This window comes from Phocoena sinus, chromosome 6 (genome assembly GCF_008692025.1).
Source record: "Phocoena sinus isolate mPhoSin1 chromosome 6, mPhoSin1.pri, whole genome shotgun sequence".
Classification (NCBI taxonomy): Eukaryota; Metazoa; Chordata; class Mammalia; order Artiodactyla; family Phocoenidae; genus Phocoena; species Phocoena sinus.
In genome coordinates this window covers 108,094,603-108,110,654 of record NC_045768.1, presented here as the reverse complement: position 1 = coordinate 108,110,654, position 16,052 = coordinate 108,094,603, and the positions used below count along the sequence as shown (strand labels likewise).

Below are 16,052 nucleotides of genomic sequence, written 5' to 3'. Positions count from 1 at the left end.
CTCTCCAACTCTAATGGGAAGATTCTGATCTTGTTAAAATGAAGATTCTGATCCTACAGGTCTGGGATGGGGTCCATGATTCCAAATTTCCAACAAGCGCCAAGGTAGTACTTGCTGTACTGCTGGTCCACGGACCACACTTTGAGAATCAAGGACTGAAAGGCAGGCAAGATTGGGGTCAGAGAACCAAGAAGGGACCTCAGAGGGAACCCCCAAGGGTCTCCAAGCCTGTGCCCTGAACCCTGTCCCTGCTGTAACTGTCCTTTGGGCTTGGGCTCAGCCAGTGGGCTCCGGGGATGAAGCCACATCGTCCCACACCGAATGGTCCAAGAGCTGAATTAGTTCAAAAGACTTTAAGTCTGAGGTCAGAGCAGCCCAGATGCAGACCAGCAGGCAGGCCAACTGAAATGTGCAGTTCTGCCCGCTTCTGAGATTAAAGAGTAACAAAGGCGACCTATAAAATCCTTTGACTGACTTGAAAACAGAGTTGAACATTGGATCAACACGCCCACACTCCTGTTTTGACTCTCAGTCAAAACATTAAACTTCACGTCATTGTTTTCCCTAATTCATCATCCGGTAACTCATTGAAGGTGTCATTAAAAATTAACCTGTTTTTTAAAAATAGTGATTTCAAAAGTGGTTTCAAATAACCTTTGTTTTATTTTAAGCCCAGAGTCAAGTTTTCTCTATACCCAGGCAGGCTCTCTCTACCAATTTATCAGACCCGTGTGCAAATTTGTCTTTTCTCTTGACGTGGCCAAGGAAACATGAAAAATCTGTAATTCAGTCAGCTGTGTAGCTGTTTGCCCCACGTGATGCCATACTCAATTGGCTGGGAGTTCGGGGTCAGTCGTGGGTTTGTGCCCTGAACGGGTCTCTGACCATCGAGAGCTTATACCGGAGCAGTTGATGAAACCAGCGAGGTTCTTGTCAACGCTGACCCTCCTAGAGGCAGGCGATGTCGGGTCTGGAAGGATGGGCGGTCCGACCCTATCTCCTAGGAGGTTAGCTCAAAGGCAGAGAGCGACTGCCTGAATCTTGGCTTATTTCCAAGGCCAGAGAGGGTCCTAGCAGCTCCCTCAGGGTCCACCCTTCCTCTCAGCTTTCACTGCAGGGAAAGTGCAGTCGCTCCTGACACCGCCAGAGACCTGCAAGTAGAGGGTTTTCCTTCAGAGTAACATGTTGGGGGTACGAGGAGGGTGGGAATCCTTAAGCCCTGTTGGCACTGCTCCTCCAGCCAGGAAGGCTTGACCTTCAGCTCCCTGTGTATTCAGGAAAGGTGTCACCATCCGGCTATGGGAGGCAGGGCAGCTTCGGGCCACCTGACTCCCCAGGCTGAGACCCAGCATCGTTTACTGGGGAGACCAACTCAGAGCCTAGTGAAGTGGCCCTCTGCAACTCTGCTTGATCCAGGCTGCTCCCACTGCCTGAGGCCACAGCCTCCAGCTTTCCACCTTCAGGGTGGCCTCACTAGGTCCAAGTGGCCTGGAGTGGGGCTGGGGCAATGCTTCAGGAAGGGGTGAGCTAGAAAGGACGTGGCCCTGAAGCTGTGGGTTCTAGCTGAGCCTGAAATTCAGAACATGTCACAGACCTCTGATTGCGTTTGGCCCCCAGAGCTTGCAGCCCAAGAGAAAAAGGGACGCTCCCTTCTGCCTCTCTCTTTAGTCCTGCTAAAACGCTCCCCTTGCCAACATGAAGGATAAAGAAAAGGGAGAAATCATCTACTTGGCCTGTGCGGTGCCAAAACTAAAACCAAAACAAAACATTCCAGCTTCCTAAGGCGTTGTCTTTGTGGCGAGAATCCCTGGCGTCAACAGGTATTTTTCTTTCAGCCTCATGCAGGTGTTTGATCCCCACAGACAGAGCCCCCCCCACCCCACGCCAAAAAGGTGTTTATGGTTGTTAGAAAAAGGGAAAGGAAATCTGACAAGTTTTAATTATTCTAAGGCCTGCCATGGCAGGAGGCCCGTAGCCCTGGGCCCAGCTGGCCTCTCCGGGTTAACCCTCTCTTGCCTGTGCTACCCGCTTGACAAGCAGGTGACTGGTGTGTCCAGGCACAGCCCTCTGAGGCCAGTGTTATCCACTGCTACCGAATGATAGCGGCCAAATGACAGTTCGAGCTCACTGAGCATCTTCTAATGGGGATGGAGGTGAGAGGCGTGAAGGTGATAGCCACGTTAACCCTGCCCATCTGAGGGAGCATTTTATGGTCCTCGAGGCACGTTTACATACAGTATCTGAGTGAGACGGCTTGGAGGTATTTGCTGTTCCCGTTTTACAGATGAGAAAACTGAGGCTCAGAAAGATGATGAGCCTGAGAGTCAGAGAGGTGAAGTGACTTGCCCAAGGTCACATGTAAGGGTGTGGCTAAGCCAAGACACAGACCTGCATCTCCTGGCTCTGGACCCAGATCTCTTTCCTTTGTACTGGGTACAGGTGCTCACATCAGATGTTCAAGTCAGTGGGCCCACGAGTTGTCAAAAAGCCTGCATTTGAAACTCTGCTGATTTCAGAATGGGGGGACTTCCCTGGTAGTCCAGTGGTTAAGACTCCTACCCTCCAATGCAGGGGGCGCAAGTTCAATCCCTGGTCGGGGATCTAAGATCGTGGCGCGGCTGAAAAAAAAAATCAGGCCTTGATTTTAGAACGGGACACGTGTAAGGGACACGTGTAACAGAGAGTTATTAGCAACACCTCATAACAACCCTATGGCAGGGATGGGGGCAGCCATGCCCGGTCCATAATGAGGATAATACCTTGCTCAGAGCTACCCGGAGGGCTGCTGGCTGACCTGGGGTTTGATGCACAAGAGTTTCTAGCCCAGGTGTCACTTTGCCCGAGGCTAGCAGGGGCTTTCCACCCATCCACTCCTGCCCGGGGAAGCCTATCTCGTTAATCTGGCCAGATACCGCCCTTTAGCGGTTACTAAAGAATTGTTAAACAAAGGGGCCTACAAAGGAAATACTCCAAAACATCAATGATCTTTATTTCTGGGAGCTGATATTATCCTTTGGACTTTTCTGTAGTTTCTGAAATTTCTAAAATAGAAATATATATGATTAGGGAGAAAAAAAGATTATAAAAGTAAAAGACAAAAGACGGGAAAGAACTAAGGTCCTCTTCTTGCCAGTGTAATTGGCACACATGCCTCCCCTCATAGCTTCCAGGTTAAATAAGGCATCGGATCTCCTAGAAAAAGATAAAAAATGGGATCTGCCATCGCTAGACATCCCCCACTCGGCATTAGGTGGGAACTGTTGACCAGTGGGATGAAGGTGGCTCTAAATCAGGAGATCCTGCCTGCTTTCCATCTCTTGGCCACCTTGCCATGCAGAGAAGAGGATGGGAGAGGGAAGGGCTAGAGGCCTGATGGCCGCACTTAACCAGAAGAACAGCGCGAGGTGGTCCTGGGGCTGTAAGAGGCAGGCGGGCGTCCTTCGATCCAACTTGTTCGTTCAGTACGAGCTGTGTTGACCAAATGCCTGGGCTTAGGTGCTGGTGCCGGTGGGGACAGGGCCCTTATCTTTATGGGGCCCCCCTTTGTGGATGAGACAAACATGTAAACAGTGACACCGTGAGACAAGAGCTATGCTAGAGGAACAGTAAATGTAGTCCCCAAATGCTTTGGGGTGTGAGGCCCATGTTGAGCAATCACCGAGTGCCAGGCATGGTGGACTTTGAAATTAACCAAAGGGAAGTACACATCCCTAACTTCCTTAGCAACCAAATCCACGTCTCCAAGGCTTGACATTAGCCTTCTCCTTATTCCCATTCCCATTGTCCTGTGATAATTAAAACCCAGCTCCTCGGAGGGGCACCCTCCCAGCTGTGGTAACTACCCTCCAGGCTAGTGTGTAGTAACTGCTGGATCAGGCACCCAGTGCATTGGGTACAACCAGGGATCCCTCCCAGCCCTCTGTGGAAATTCAGATGCCGTAAGGCTGGGACTTCCCATGTGCCTGCAGGTGATTCTAATGTGACGGGGCCAGTAACCGGTCACAGGTGGAGTCAGCAAAGCATGCAGTTTGTGACTCGATCAGACGTCCTGTCAAGTTCTACCTCATCCTGGCTGTGTGAGTTCAGGAAACCCCGTTAGCCTGGCCCTGGGTTTTGTCATTGTAAAGCGGAGATTATACATCCTACCCGGCAGGGGGTTGTGACGGGACAGCGAGGCGGGCACAGAGGGCAGAGGGCACCTGCTGGGCTCCCGAGGTGGGCTGGGCAGGCACTATGCACGCAGATCCATGTGCCTCTTCTATGGTGGCACTAACACCACCCCCATTTTATGGGTGAGGAAACTGAGGTAAAGTGACTCGCCTGTGGTCAGCCAGCAGACAGAGCAGGGATTGGAGCCCAGGTCTGCCGGCCTCAGAGCCCCTGCTGCCCAGCCAGGGGCTCCCGAGGTCAGAAGAGCTTCACGAGGCTTTGGGCCGTCAACACCTCAGACGTAGCTCATGAGTCGAGCAGTCAACACGCTGTCTCAACTCCTGGAACTCTGGGCCGTTGTTCTCCAATGCTTCCCGATTCTGCACTCTTTCAGGCACTCTCCTGCCTCTGAGAAGGACACTCGTTATCCTGACACAGAGGGTGGTACACAGGGTCTCGGGACTGTTCACGTCCGAGGTGCCCCTGGGCTGGACTGTCCGTTTCTGAGGGGTGTGTTATTTTACAGGCTCTGGACCCACCCTTGCCCCGGGGCTCCTCCAGGGGCTGAAAAGCCGGCACTGCCCTGAGGTGCTGGCCACGTCCCCAGGCTCAGGCGTGAGCCAGACTCAGCCAGCAAGCTGACAAAAGCCAGGGAAAGGCCACCAAGGCTCCCTCCAGGTGGCTAAGCCCTCGACAGCAGGGAGATGGTTTCCAGAGCTGCACCGAGGGTCTGGCACTCGGGGGGCACCGCTCCCGGCCGCTGGCAGGGTCAGGCCAGGCCCCAAGGTGCCCAGGAGCCAGGGAGGGGCCCGGGTGGCAGGCAGCCCTGGCTTCTCTACCTCCCACGTGGCTCCCCCCAGGGCGGGCACCCCCCCCACCTCCACCCCCACCCCCGGCACAGGGACTGAGGAGGACAAAGCCTCCCCCTGCCAGAGCAACTGCTTCGCGCAGTGCTGGTTACAACTATGGACGGAGCCATCGGTGCTCGAGCAGGAAGGAACCCAAGGGGTGGTGAGCCTTCAGTTTTCAGCCAGAGAGGGAGATGGGTGGAGAGGTCCTGCAAGTGTCCACTAGCAGGTGCTGCTCGGGGGCTCCCCCTGCCCTCTCTGGCCTCTCCCACGCTCCGGCCGGCGGCCCCACGTCAGTGCTGGACACACTGCATGGCGCTCAGCAGTCCCCGAGGTTTCCCGAGCACCCAGGGTGTGCTCGGACTCACCCCCTAACTCTGGCATGTGAAGGGGAGCCAGGTCACAGACGCCCCACGGGCACAGCAGACACCCTCCTGAGATGGGCTCTGAGTCCAGCCCAGCACTGAGGCTGCTGTGAGGCCCCTCTCGGGGTGAAGCCCAAACCATCATTCCCTCTAAGGAGGCAGGTTCCAGGGTAACGGAGCGTGAAATAACTTGGGAGAGCTAATGGCCTTGCTCACACTTGCAGAGAACAGATTTGCTTCACTTCCTTTGGAAAGCACAGGTGGGACTCTATATATAGAAACTGCAGGTGCAGGGGCACCTTAATCACTCATAGGAGACCTAGTTCCACAGGGCTCGCTTCCTGACTCTTGGGCAGTGAGGGATCCTGGCTGGTTCCTGGGCTCACTCGGTGTCAGACGTGAAACTCCCAGCCCATCCGTTTCCAAGCCGGGGAGCCCAGAACCCAAGAAAAGTCTAGAAGTCCCCACACAGTTGCTGCAGGGGTCTTCTGGGGGCTCCCTAAGGATGCCAGGCACCTCAGCCCTGTTCCATCACATTTGACAATGGCCCTGGCTAGAGCTGATCTCCACGCAATCCCTTAATGAAGCGCTACTCCTGCCTGTGCTGGTGGGCGCTCCCTGCAGGTGGAAGTTCAGAAGGCAACCCAAGGAGCTCATGGCAGAGCAGGAAGTGCGGGGTGGGGGGGGGGGTGGGTCTCATCTCTGTCTACTCTCTCGCCTAGAGACACCCTAGCAGGAGAGGCGGGGGGGCCAGCCCTCCCTGCAGTCTTGCTTGGGGCTCAGGGGGAATAGCTGTGCTGTGGGCCCCACTCCAGCAGCCTGGCACAGGGGGGCACCATCCCGGGGCTAGCCGTTGCCCAGCAAGGCCCCACACTTGCTGTCCAGGGCAGTGGCAGGGAAGTTGGGGAAGTCCCCGGCCCACCCTGCGGGCCTGAACCCATCGTGTCCAAGCTGAGGACACCCTTGCCTGGGAGATGCCTCCACGGCAAATGCTGAGGTGCTTCGGTGTTACTGGCTCTGACTCTGGACAGACCACTTGGTGACGAGATGCTAGTACTGCCCTACCAGCCCAGCCAGCCGTACTTCGTATTGATAACAATGGGAAGGGTGACACAGGTGTCAGGGGTGAGCAATCACCCCCAAAGTGTGTGGGAAGCATGGGCTGGTGACTAGTTCTGCCCCAGGCAGTTGGGGAACAAAGGAGACTCACACTGTCCTCCAGAACTCCTGAACCTAGTAGGAGAGATTAAGAATGTCGTCTGGGAAATAAGAAAAAATAACTGACGGCTTAGCTCTATGGAGAATGGATAAAGTGGAACTAATATTTGTGGAACCCCATGTCCCGGACCAAGTGTCTTATATATGTTTTGTCTATTTAATTCTCAGAACAGGCAGGCATTATTATTGCACCCATTTCACAGATGAGGAAATTGAGGCTCAGGCAGCTTGAGCAACTTGTCCAGAGGGGCACCTCCGGTGAGTGGTGGTGAAGGACTTTGGACCCACAAGCCGATGCTCTGTTCATTCTACTCGAGGCCTCTCCCCAGGCCTGGAGGGCAGCCTGGGTGGGAAAGTCAGGGATGGTGTCCTAGGATTGTCCCACCTGTGTAAAATCAAGACCTGGCTCTAGGAGAATTGAATTCATTCATTCATTCATTCGATCAATGCCTTTTTTTTTTTTTTTAACTTAAAAAATATATTACTTTATTCCAACTTGTGTTTCCACCTCAGCCATGCCTTTTGAGCACCAGGCCTGATCTCTCCTGCGTGTTTTACTGTCTGGTGAGGAGACAGGCAATGCTGTGTGTAGGTGTTGCTGTAAGAGGTACCTATGGTTGGGGTGTCACCCAGCCTGCAGGGTTGGGGGGCAAGGGCTGAGCTGGGCACGGGGATGGTGGCGTGGGAAGGAGTGGTTCTGGGGGAGGGGACACAGACCCAGCGTGGCTGCCACAAGGCGCCAGGGGCTCAGAATGAGAGTTCAAGTCTGGAGAGAGCAAGGGAGCCAGGAGGGCCGGTTGCACCTTTGAAAGGTCTGAAGAAGGGGAGAAACCTGGCCGCTGGCCTCTTGACTGCAGGGCTGAGTGCAGAGAGTGGGAGGGGGGCAGGGAGGCGTGAAAGGATGCCAAAGTGCAGGCTGACAAGTGAATGTGGGTGTGCTCATCTGGGCCTGTCTTTCCCGTCTCTCCTCTCTCACAGAATTCCTTTCTTGGGTGTACGGCTTCTAGGGCTCCCTCATGTCCAGGATGCAACCTTATGAGGTGGGGGGAGGTGATGAGCATCCTCTTTCCACAAAGGGGTCACATCTCCTGCCCCGGGCCACTCATCTCCTCATAGGCTGGACTGGGACTGTCTTCATCCATTCAGGCCGCTGCAGCAAACCATCTCCGACTGAGTGGCTGATAAACCACAGACATTCAATTATCACAGTTCTGGAGGCTAGAAGTCTGGGATCAGGGTCCCAGCATGGTCAGGGGAGTGTCATCTTCCGAGTTAAAGACTTCTCGCTGTGTCCTCACATGATGGAAAGGGATGAGGGGACTCTCTGGGGATCTCTTTTTTTTTTTTTTTTTTTGCGGTACGCGGGCCTCTCACTGTTGCAGCCTCTCCCGTTGTGGAGCACAGGCTTCGGACGCACAGGCTCAGTGGCCATGGCTCACTGTGGGATCTTCCCGGACCGGGGCACGAACCCGCGTCCCCTGCATCGGCAGGCGGACTCTCAACCACTGCGCCACCAGGGAAGCCCCCTGGGGTCTCTTTTATAAGAATAGTAATCCTATCATGAGGGCTCTAACCGCATGACCGCATCACCTCCCAAAGGCCCACCTCCTAATACCAACACATTGGGCTTTAGGGTTTCAACATATGAATTTGAGGGGGACACAAAGATTCAGACCAAAGCAGACTAGAACCCAGAGCCTCGGGGGACAGACCTGGGGGCCTTCAGAATGCACCACCCTGTCCCTCCCAAAGGTCAGCCTCACCTGCGCAGGCGGCAGCTTGGCCTAGGACCTCCCAAGTTTGAAAACCGAAGACTTTATCATACAGTATGTAGAGCTTGACTCTTGCCATTGGCGACGGAGGGTCCCTGCTGGGGCCTGAAGCACCCCCTGCTCTCTGTCCTGGCTCTGGGGCTCTGCTCTGACTTTCCCTCCCGGCAGACAATGGCTCCAGGGGCATCAGGAGAACCCAGATTCAGCCTGTACCTGCCCCAGCGCCAAGATTGGGGCTGCAGAGCAAGCGGAGGCCGAAAAACATGTTCCAGCCTCTGCCTGAGTCAACAGCATCCCCTGGAAATCAATTCACAAACCCAGTTTGGTTTCTAGGGCGTATTTGAAAAAAAAAAAATTATTTTTTCCCAGCATCTGAGGTTGTCATCCAGAAGCACACCTCAGTGACAACCCTCACGTTCTTTCCTCACAGCGTGTCTCTGGCTCTTTCTCAGAGGCCAAACCCAAGGTCAAATAATGAATCATGTTTTATCCAGGCTTCCATTTCTACACAATGCTGATTAAAACAACAACTGGACGTTTAGTTGAGCTAAGTCATGAGACAGGTTATGAAAACTCTTTCCATGGTTCAAGATTAAGTCTCATAGAGAAGGGAGCATGTTCCGAGAAAACGGCCTGGATTTTATACCCAGTCTCTCTCTTCAGCATCAGTCAGAGGCTAATTGTGGCTGTTGGGCTGGGATAGCTTAGATTCCAGCCTCAGAAATCGGGATTGAACAAAATGCCCTTGATCACCTTGGGATTTTTGTTTTCCTGTCTGCCTGGACACTGTCCATTCCAAGAGCTGCAAGAAGCAAATAGATCATAAGTAATGCACCAGAGAAACTGAATAGTATTGGTTAAAGAAGAGTAAGAATTTCACTAGGTAGGTCCTTTCTCTCCAGGCCTAGGTGCAGAATGTTGAAATTGGACAGGGCCTCCCAGTTTTGAGCCTTTATTAAAAAGACTTAGACGCTGGCCCTAAAACCTGGCCCTGGTGACTCAACTATCAACATGAGTTTAATGCTCTCCCTGGCAGAGGCTCAGCTGTGGGATATGCCGATTTCAATCCCCGCTCCCAGGGTGGCCTGTTGCCTCTGCAGGGTAAAGTTACTTGTAGGATTCTCGGAGGCGCTGCCTGTAACTCCAGCAATCCTCTAATTGCGGTATAGTATTTGGTTAAAGGGTGTGTTCCCGCGGGGTGAGAAAGCACACACACCACGGGGGTGGCAGCTGACCCGTAGCCCTGTTGCAGTAGCTGTGCTGTGGTCAGTGCTTGGCTGTAGCCAACACATGTTTGATTCTCTGAGTCAGATAAGAATGGCTCTTAGGAGAGGCTGGTTGTTTCTAAGGTGGAAGGTGAAACCCCAAGGGAGGGAAGAAGTAGCTCAAGGCGGTAATCAAGCTGCTCTGCAAGAGGAAGAGGGAGATTTCTTGGGTTTTGCTTGAAGGGATAAGGGGGCGTGAGGGGTGGTGAGGCTCTGAGAGCGGGGAGGGGCTAGAAAGGGGGCATCAGGGAGGGTGGCGGTCGGGAAACTCAGGACAGAAGAATCAAAGTGTGCAAGTGGTTTGCTGTGATGTCTCTTTATCCGAGTCCCATGGATCACTAGTGATTTCCTGGAGAACTAAAAGAGGGGCTGACTCCTGCCTCTGGACTGGCTGGAATAAAAACATTTACTGGCTGCAGTAAAATGGTGTAGAGAACAGTATGGCGGTTCCTCAAAAAATTCAACATAGTATTAGCATAGGATCCAGCAATTCCACTTCTGGGTATACTCCCAACAAGAAGGGAAAGCAGGGACTTGAACACGTACTGTGCACCTGTGCTCATAGCAGCGTTATTCACGAGAGCCAAGAGGTGGAAGCAGACCAGACATCCATCCACGGGTGAAAGGATAAGCCAAATGCACTGTATACACTCAGTGGAATATAATTCAGGCCTAGAAAGGAAATTCTAACATGTGCTACAGCGTGGATGAACCTTGAGGCCATTATGCTGAGAGAAACGTGGCAGTCACAAAGCGGTAAATACTGTACTGATTCCACTTACACAAGGTAATTGGATAGTCAAATTCACAGAGACAGAAAGTAGAATAGTGATTGCCAGGGGCTGGGGGGAGGGCAAATGGTGAGTTATTATTTAATGGAGAGCTCCAATTTTGCAAGATGAAAAGAGTTCTGCAGGTGGTTGGTGATGACAGCTGCACAGCAATGTAAAAGTACTTAATGCCACTGAACTGAACGCTTCAAAATGGTTAAGATGGTAAAATTTGATGTTCTGTGTACTCTAACACAATTGAAAAAATCCCGGGGGGAAAATAGCCTCTTAGCCCTGTACGTTTTGCTTAGGTTTCTTCGGGGGCTGAGAAAACTCATTTCTATATGGATTTGGCTTGATTACAGTGGAGTTACCTCTTAAGCGGGAACTCAGTTTAGGGTTTAAGTGTGGAGTCCCCCTTGGAAAATTCCTGTATGGCCCACAGAGTAGGTGGGAAGGGGGCCAACACTGCTGCTTTTCCTCATAGCCCTGGAACAAACACTGTGTCTTTGAGCATCAGGTGCAACGTGGATTTACATCCATGAGCCGTAACGAAATACGTCTTGCAAGCCAGTCCTAGGGTGGGCTGCTCACGCTGTGGTGGGCCCTCAGGACCAAGCTCAGTGAGGAACCAGAATGATCAGCCTCTTCTGGTGTTGGGCTCCAACACGTGGAGGGACATGCCTCACCTTCCCCGCGGGAAGCCATTTCCTTCCCCTCATGCAGGGGCGAACGCCTCCAAGCTCGATGGGCGTGTGAGGTGTCTCCACCGAGGTGGCCTTTGTCCAGCCCAAGGAACCTGGACAGATGCTTTACTATCAAACCCCCCGCCCCACCTTTCAGCTGACTCTGATGGGTTTTCAACACTAAATTGTTCTCTGAATTTGGACCAGACCTATTGGCCATAGAAAAATGGCCCCTTCCCCCCACCAGGCCTCCCTGCTGACCACATCTCACAGGTACTTCCAGACACCTGCTCAAAACTGAAATTCTCCAACTTAAAAGGATCTTTTCAGATTGAAGATGCAATTCCAGAGGCCAATTCCTTGGTTCAGATCTCAGCCATAGGGTTCCTAGCTTTCAAAGAGAACCATCTTCAAATTACAGGATACCCCAAAGAGAAGTGGTTCAAGCCAAACTCACAGAAGACCATATTAAATAAAGCAGTGGTGTGAGCCGGCACTGACTTTCAGACAAATTGGACCCCCATCTCCTTCAGAAGGGCTTAGGCAGCACCTAGCCCAGTTCTAGGCATGGCTGGAGGCTCCAAATAAGTGAATGAATGACCAGCTGCCCTCTGGTGAGCCTGCCAGCATTGATTTGGCGCTATTCTAGATCAATACAATTTCTGATTGGCAATACAGTTGGGTTGTGATGCCCAAGGATTGAGAAGTAAACTAATGAACAGTACGCTATGAATTTTAACCCCGTTTTGCCATTAAATACTTTGCTGATCCCCAGGCAAGACTTTCTATCTTGGTTTTTCTCACCTGTAAACTCTGTATAAAAGAGATCTGTGGAAGTACATCAAAACACGGAAGAGAGAAAACAGAGCAATGAAATGCTTACCGGTGAAGTCGCTAATTTTTCCACCCCGAAATGCACTTGGTTCCAAGGCCGAATTCTTAAATGTTTAAAATGCATTTAAGACAGACATTCTTAAGAACGCAGACATTCTTAAATGTTTAAAAAATAATGTGACGGCATACCCACCAGCAACGTGAGATACAAAACATCATCAATAGAGTTGAAGCCCCTGAATACCTTCCCCAATTTCAGTCCCTGCTTCCTGCCCAAAGGCAACCATGCTCCGGAATCTGGACAAACGTGATAACCACTGCGCTACAGAAATGACGCCTGAATTTGGTATTTATCATGCCCACGCAATTCTTTATACCCTTACTCTCTATATATATCTGTAAACAGTGAGACAGCTGGAAATACCTTTAAGCCAGGACTGACACGCATGTCTTCCAGAAGGATTTTGACACAGTATCTAGCTTAGCACAAAGGATTGTTTGGCAAGCACGTCCTTATTTGTCACCTCACTCTGTGTGTCTTTTCACCTCCCTGAGCCGGGAACGGGCTGTTCTCTCTAGGTGGACCCCAAATGGTGATGGCAAGCCCCTCATTAGGTCTCCTGTTGACAGGCCTGGGCCCGTCCGGGACTATGGAGCTGAAGCACCGACCCCCCCACCCCTCTCGCCGGCCCAGCTCGGTGCTGACACCTCCCCCGTCTTCCCTTGCAGACGGAGATGCGGCTCCAGGACCAGCAGCTGGCCCGGCAGCTCATGCGCCTGCGCAGTGACATCCACAAGCTGAAGATCGAGCAGACCTGCGACCTCCACCGGCGGATGCTCAACGACGCCACCTACGAGCTGGAGGAGCGGGACGAGCTGTCCGACCTCTTCTGCGACGCCCCGCTCGCCTCCTCCTTCAGTCTCTCCGCGCCACTCAAGCTCATTGGGGTCACCAAGATGAACATCAACTCCCGCAGGTTTTCTCTGTGCTGAGAAGCCCTAAACGGGGCGGTGGAGCCGGAAGGAGGGTTTGGGAGGTGGACGGTGGGGGGCGGCGGGGGTGGGGGGGCGTGGGAAGGAAGCTGAGGCCCAGCTACCCGAGCGGGTCTCCCCGGAGGCAGGGCGTCCCCAGGACCTGTGACACGTGCTCTCAGGGCCCAGCTGTGGAGCTCAGTGTCTCCATGCCTGGCCCTGGTTTAATACCCAAAGAGTCCTGCAGAAGAGCTGCCGCAACCGCTGTTCAGTGAGACCTGGGTCCCCAGGGCACACGTCTCATCCTCCCCTTAGTGACCCACATTCCTGTTTCCGGAATCACTGGTGCTATGACCTGGGAACCCAAAGGGGGACCAAAGCTGTGATTCTTGCAGAAGGCTTCCCCAGGGGCACCGACCCCCAAGGGGAGGTGATTAGATGTCAGCCGCGCCCATGTCACTGTTGCTGTCCTCTAAGTACTGGCTCAAATTCACCCTCAGTGGGTGGCTCAGCAGCCTCGACAGGGACCCACCAGCAAAGGAAGACCAAAAGGAATAGCACGTGGAGCTTGGGGAAGCAGGCCCCAGAGCCGCAGCCAGTGCCCCGGATGAGGTCTTTGACCTCGGGCCTACAAGTGCGGGGTACACTGTTTGCAGTGTGTGTGGTCCCACCGGTGTAGCTGGGGGGGAGCAGGCACACCCGCCCTCTGCTGCCCGTTCTGGCCACGTACACCAGTCCCAACCTCCAAAGAGCCCCTTTGCTGCCCCGCCACAACCCTGGGGAGCTCCTAGGAGTGGATTTCCCCGGGGAGGGGGGGGGCAGCAGCGGCCTCCTGGTGGATTCCGACGGTGTCACCTCCGTCACCTTCGTGCCCTCCCCAGAAGCTCACCCTGAGCCTCCACTGAGTTTCTGTGCCTGACTTAAACAACTAATTTTAATTGAATCAGACTGTTACTAACCTGTGGCTAACTTGTCAATAACTGTTTGATTTTTGTCCAAATGGCGAAGCCAGTGGGTAGGTCAAGTACAGAGGTTCAGGGTTTGATTTTAGAAGATTCTCCCTCAAGACAAGTGGGAGGATCGGCAAGGTAAGGACTGAGACCTCAGCAAGTTAGCAAGTTACCCCAGTAGAATGCCCCGTGCGGGGGGGTGGGGGGGGTGGGCTGACCTTTGACCCATCTAGCCGAGCCCTCTGCTTCATAAGGGAGTGAGGCCAGGGGAGGGGAGTGGTCTCCCTCAGGCTCCACAGCTCTTTAGCGGCTGTAGAATATTGATGTGTTAATAATAATCATTATTAATTACGCTACACAGATCACGTATCCATGAACTTGAACCCCAAAGGTGGTACTAATGCTTTGCCAAACCCACGAACTGCCAACTGCCACTCTCCACTCACTCAGCCCCGTCACCGACCTCCCCCCCACCCCCCGCCCCGAGTTACGATTCCTACTGCGTCCGGGTTCCGTTGTCGATGTGAGGCATCCCGTTGCTCTGTCTTTCACGCTTCGTCTTCCTGTAGAATTTCAGTGAGGCCCAGGCACGCTCACACACACACACCATGACCCACACTGGGGAGCGGTTGCTTTTCTCTTGTGGGCCAGGAGTGGGAGTTTGTGGATGATCGGTCCCTAGTTAGAAAAGAATTTGGTTGTTTTCTTGTGGCTTCCAAGAGCCGGAGGGTTTATACTTCCTTCAAAGACGGTATTACCACGTAGCCAAGATCTGTTTTTCCTTCGGCTCTGAGCAGTGGCAGAAGTCTGAGGCACAGGGCATTTGTCCGTGAAGAAGCCCTCGGTGGAAGGCTAGGCCTCCTCAGGCCGGCTCCTCCCCAGGCAGGAAGGAGGGAGGTTTTCTCTAGCTAGTTGATGCCTCTCCTCAGGGGTTCTGTCTGAGCGCTGCCAAGTCCTACAGAGGCGTGCCCGCCAGCCGTCCTCCAGAAGAACCCTCGAGGTCTTGGGGTGGCCGGCCAGCCTGCACACACGCTCACTCTTCAGAGACGTGCACATACACACACTTGAAGCCACACAGGCAAGCGCGTTCCACAACTGAAAAGAGGGCCAAACCGAGTAGTTTTCTTTCTAGGAACCAGTCATTACAGTAACTAAAAAAGCTGGGTCCGGCCACAGCTGAGTGGTTTACCTGAATTTCGTCAACCCAGTTGAGTTGGAGTCAACTGGACAATTTAGTTGCTCAGTTGACCTAATGATTCTTTGAGATCAAGAACACTTGATGGAATAGGTTTTGCAATAGGCGCACTTTTTGGAATAGGTTAGATGTCTCAGCTTTTGTGCTTAGTTCATGCCAAGGGAATTTTATTTGGGGATAAGGGGGGAGGAGAAGTCAGGAAGAGAAGTGCGGGGAAAAGACAGGTGTGTTTTCTTACTCACTGTCCGGTGTCTGTTAGCGTCCTTATTTCCACGGCGAACACAGACAACTAACCAAGTCAGTTCGGCCTTGTGAAGTCCCTGCCTCCTGTGGGTCAAGAAACGCCCGAGTCAGACGCAGCCTAACCTGCGTGCCCAGCTCCCCAGGGCAGCCTTCCAGCTTTACCACGCGTATACGATACTGTTGCAGTTTTACTCATTATCTACCTGTCTCCCTGCCATCCCTCGAGGACCCCTGCGTGTAAAACTCGAAGTCTCCACGACATTGCCTAGCAGGGTGATGTCTGACGCCTTCGTGGGCTCAGCAGTGATCACAGGCCTGGGGAGCCCGGGCAAGCTTGAGATGACCTGACCCAGCCTCAGGCCTCCTCCCTGTAGCAATACCAAGTGCTATTACGTAATCGATGGACAATTTATAATTTTATTTTTTATGATTGTTTGTTTCTATATTGCTGTTAGAAAAAGTGAAATTAAAATATTTCAAAAGAATATATTTATAAAGAGGAGAAATGTGCTTCCTTTTACGTGTTGTTCCTGTTACAACACACAGGGCCGAGCACTAAATTGAAAGAGAAAGAAGTGGGAGGAGGGAGGGAGGGAGGGAGGGAGGCCTGGAGGGAGGAACAGTCACCTGAATCACTCTCCTTCCTTTATGGCACCTTCCCCCAAGGAGGGCTGCTTGGTGGTGTCGCCATCAGGAGCTTCCCGGTGCGGGCTATGTGAGCTCAAGATGTGAAACTGAGAGATGCAGGCATTCATTATTCCTAAATTTGACCAAGGCCAGAGCCT

At 52.9% G+C, this 16,052-nt stretch overlaps 1 protein-coding gene across 1 annotated transcript in view; it reads left to right on the top strand.

Annotated features, from left to right (window-relative positions):
* The window catches only part of FAM167A (family with sequence similarity 167 member A), a 35,086-nt gene extending 19,334 nt beyond the window's left edge, over nucleotides 1–15,752 (top strand). Inside the window, exon 4 of the mRNA XM_032636409.1 lies at nucleotides 12,637–15,752. Within this exon, the coding sequence (XP_032492300.1) occupies nucleotides 12,637–12,900 (264 nt within the window). The 3' untranslated portion in view covers nucleotides 12,901–15,752. The remainder of the gene's footprint in view (nucleotides 1–12,636) is intronic.
* Nucleotides 15,753–16,052: the final 300 nt, after the last annotated feature.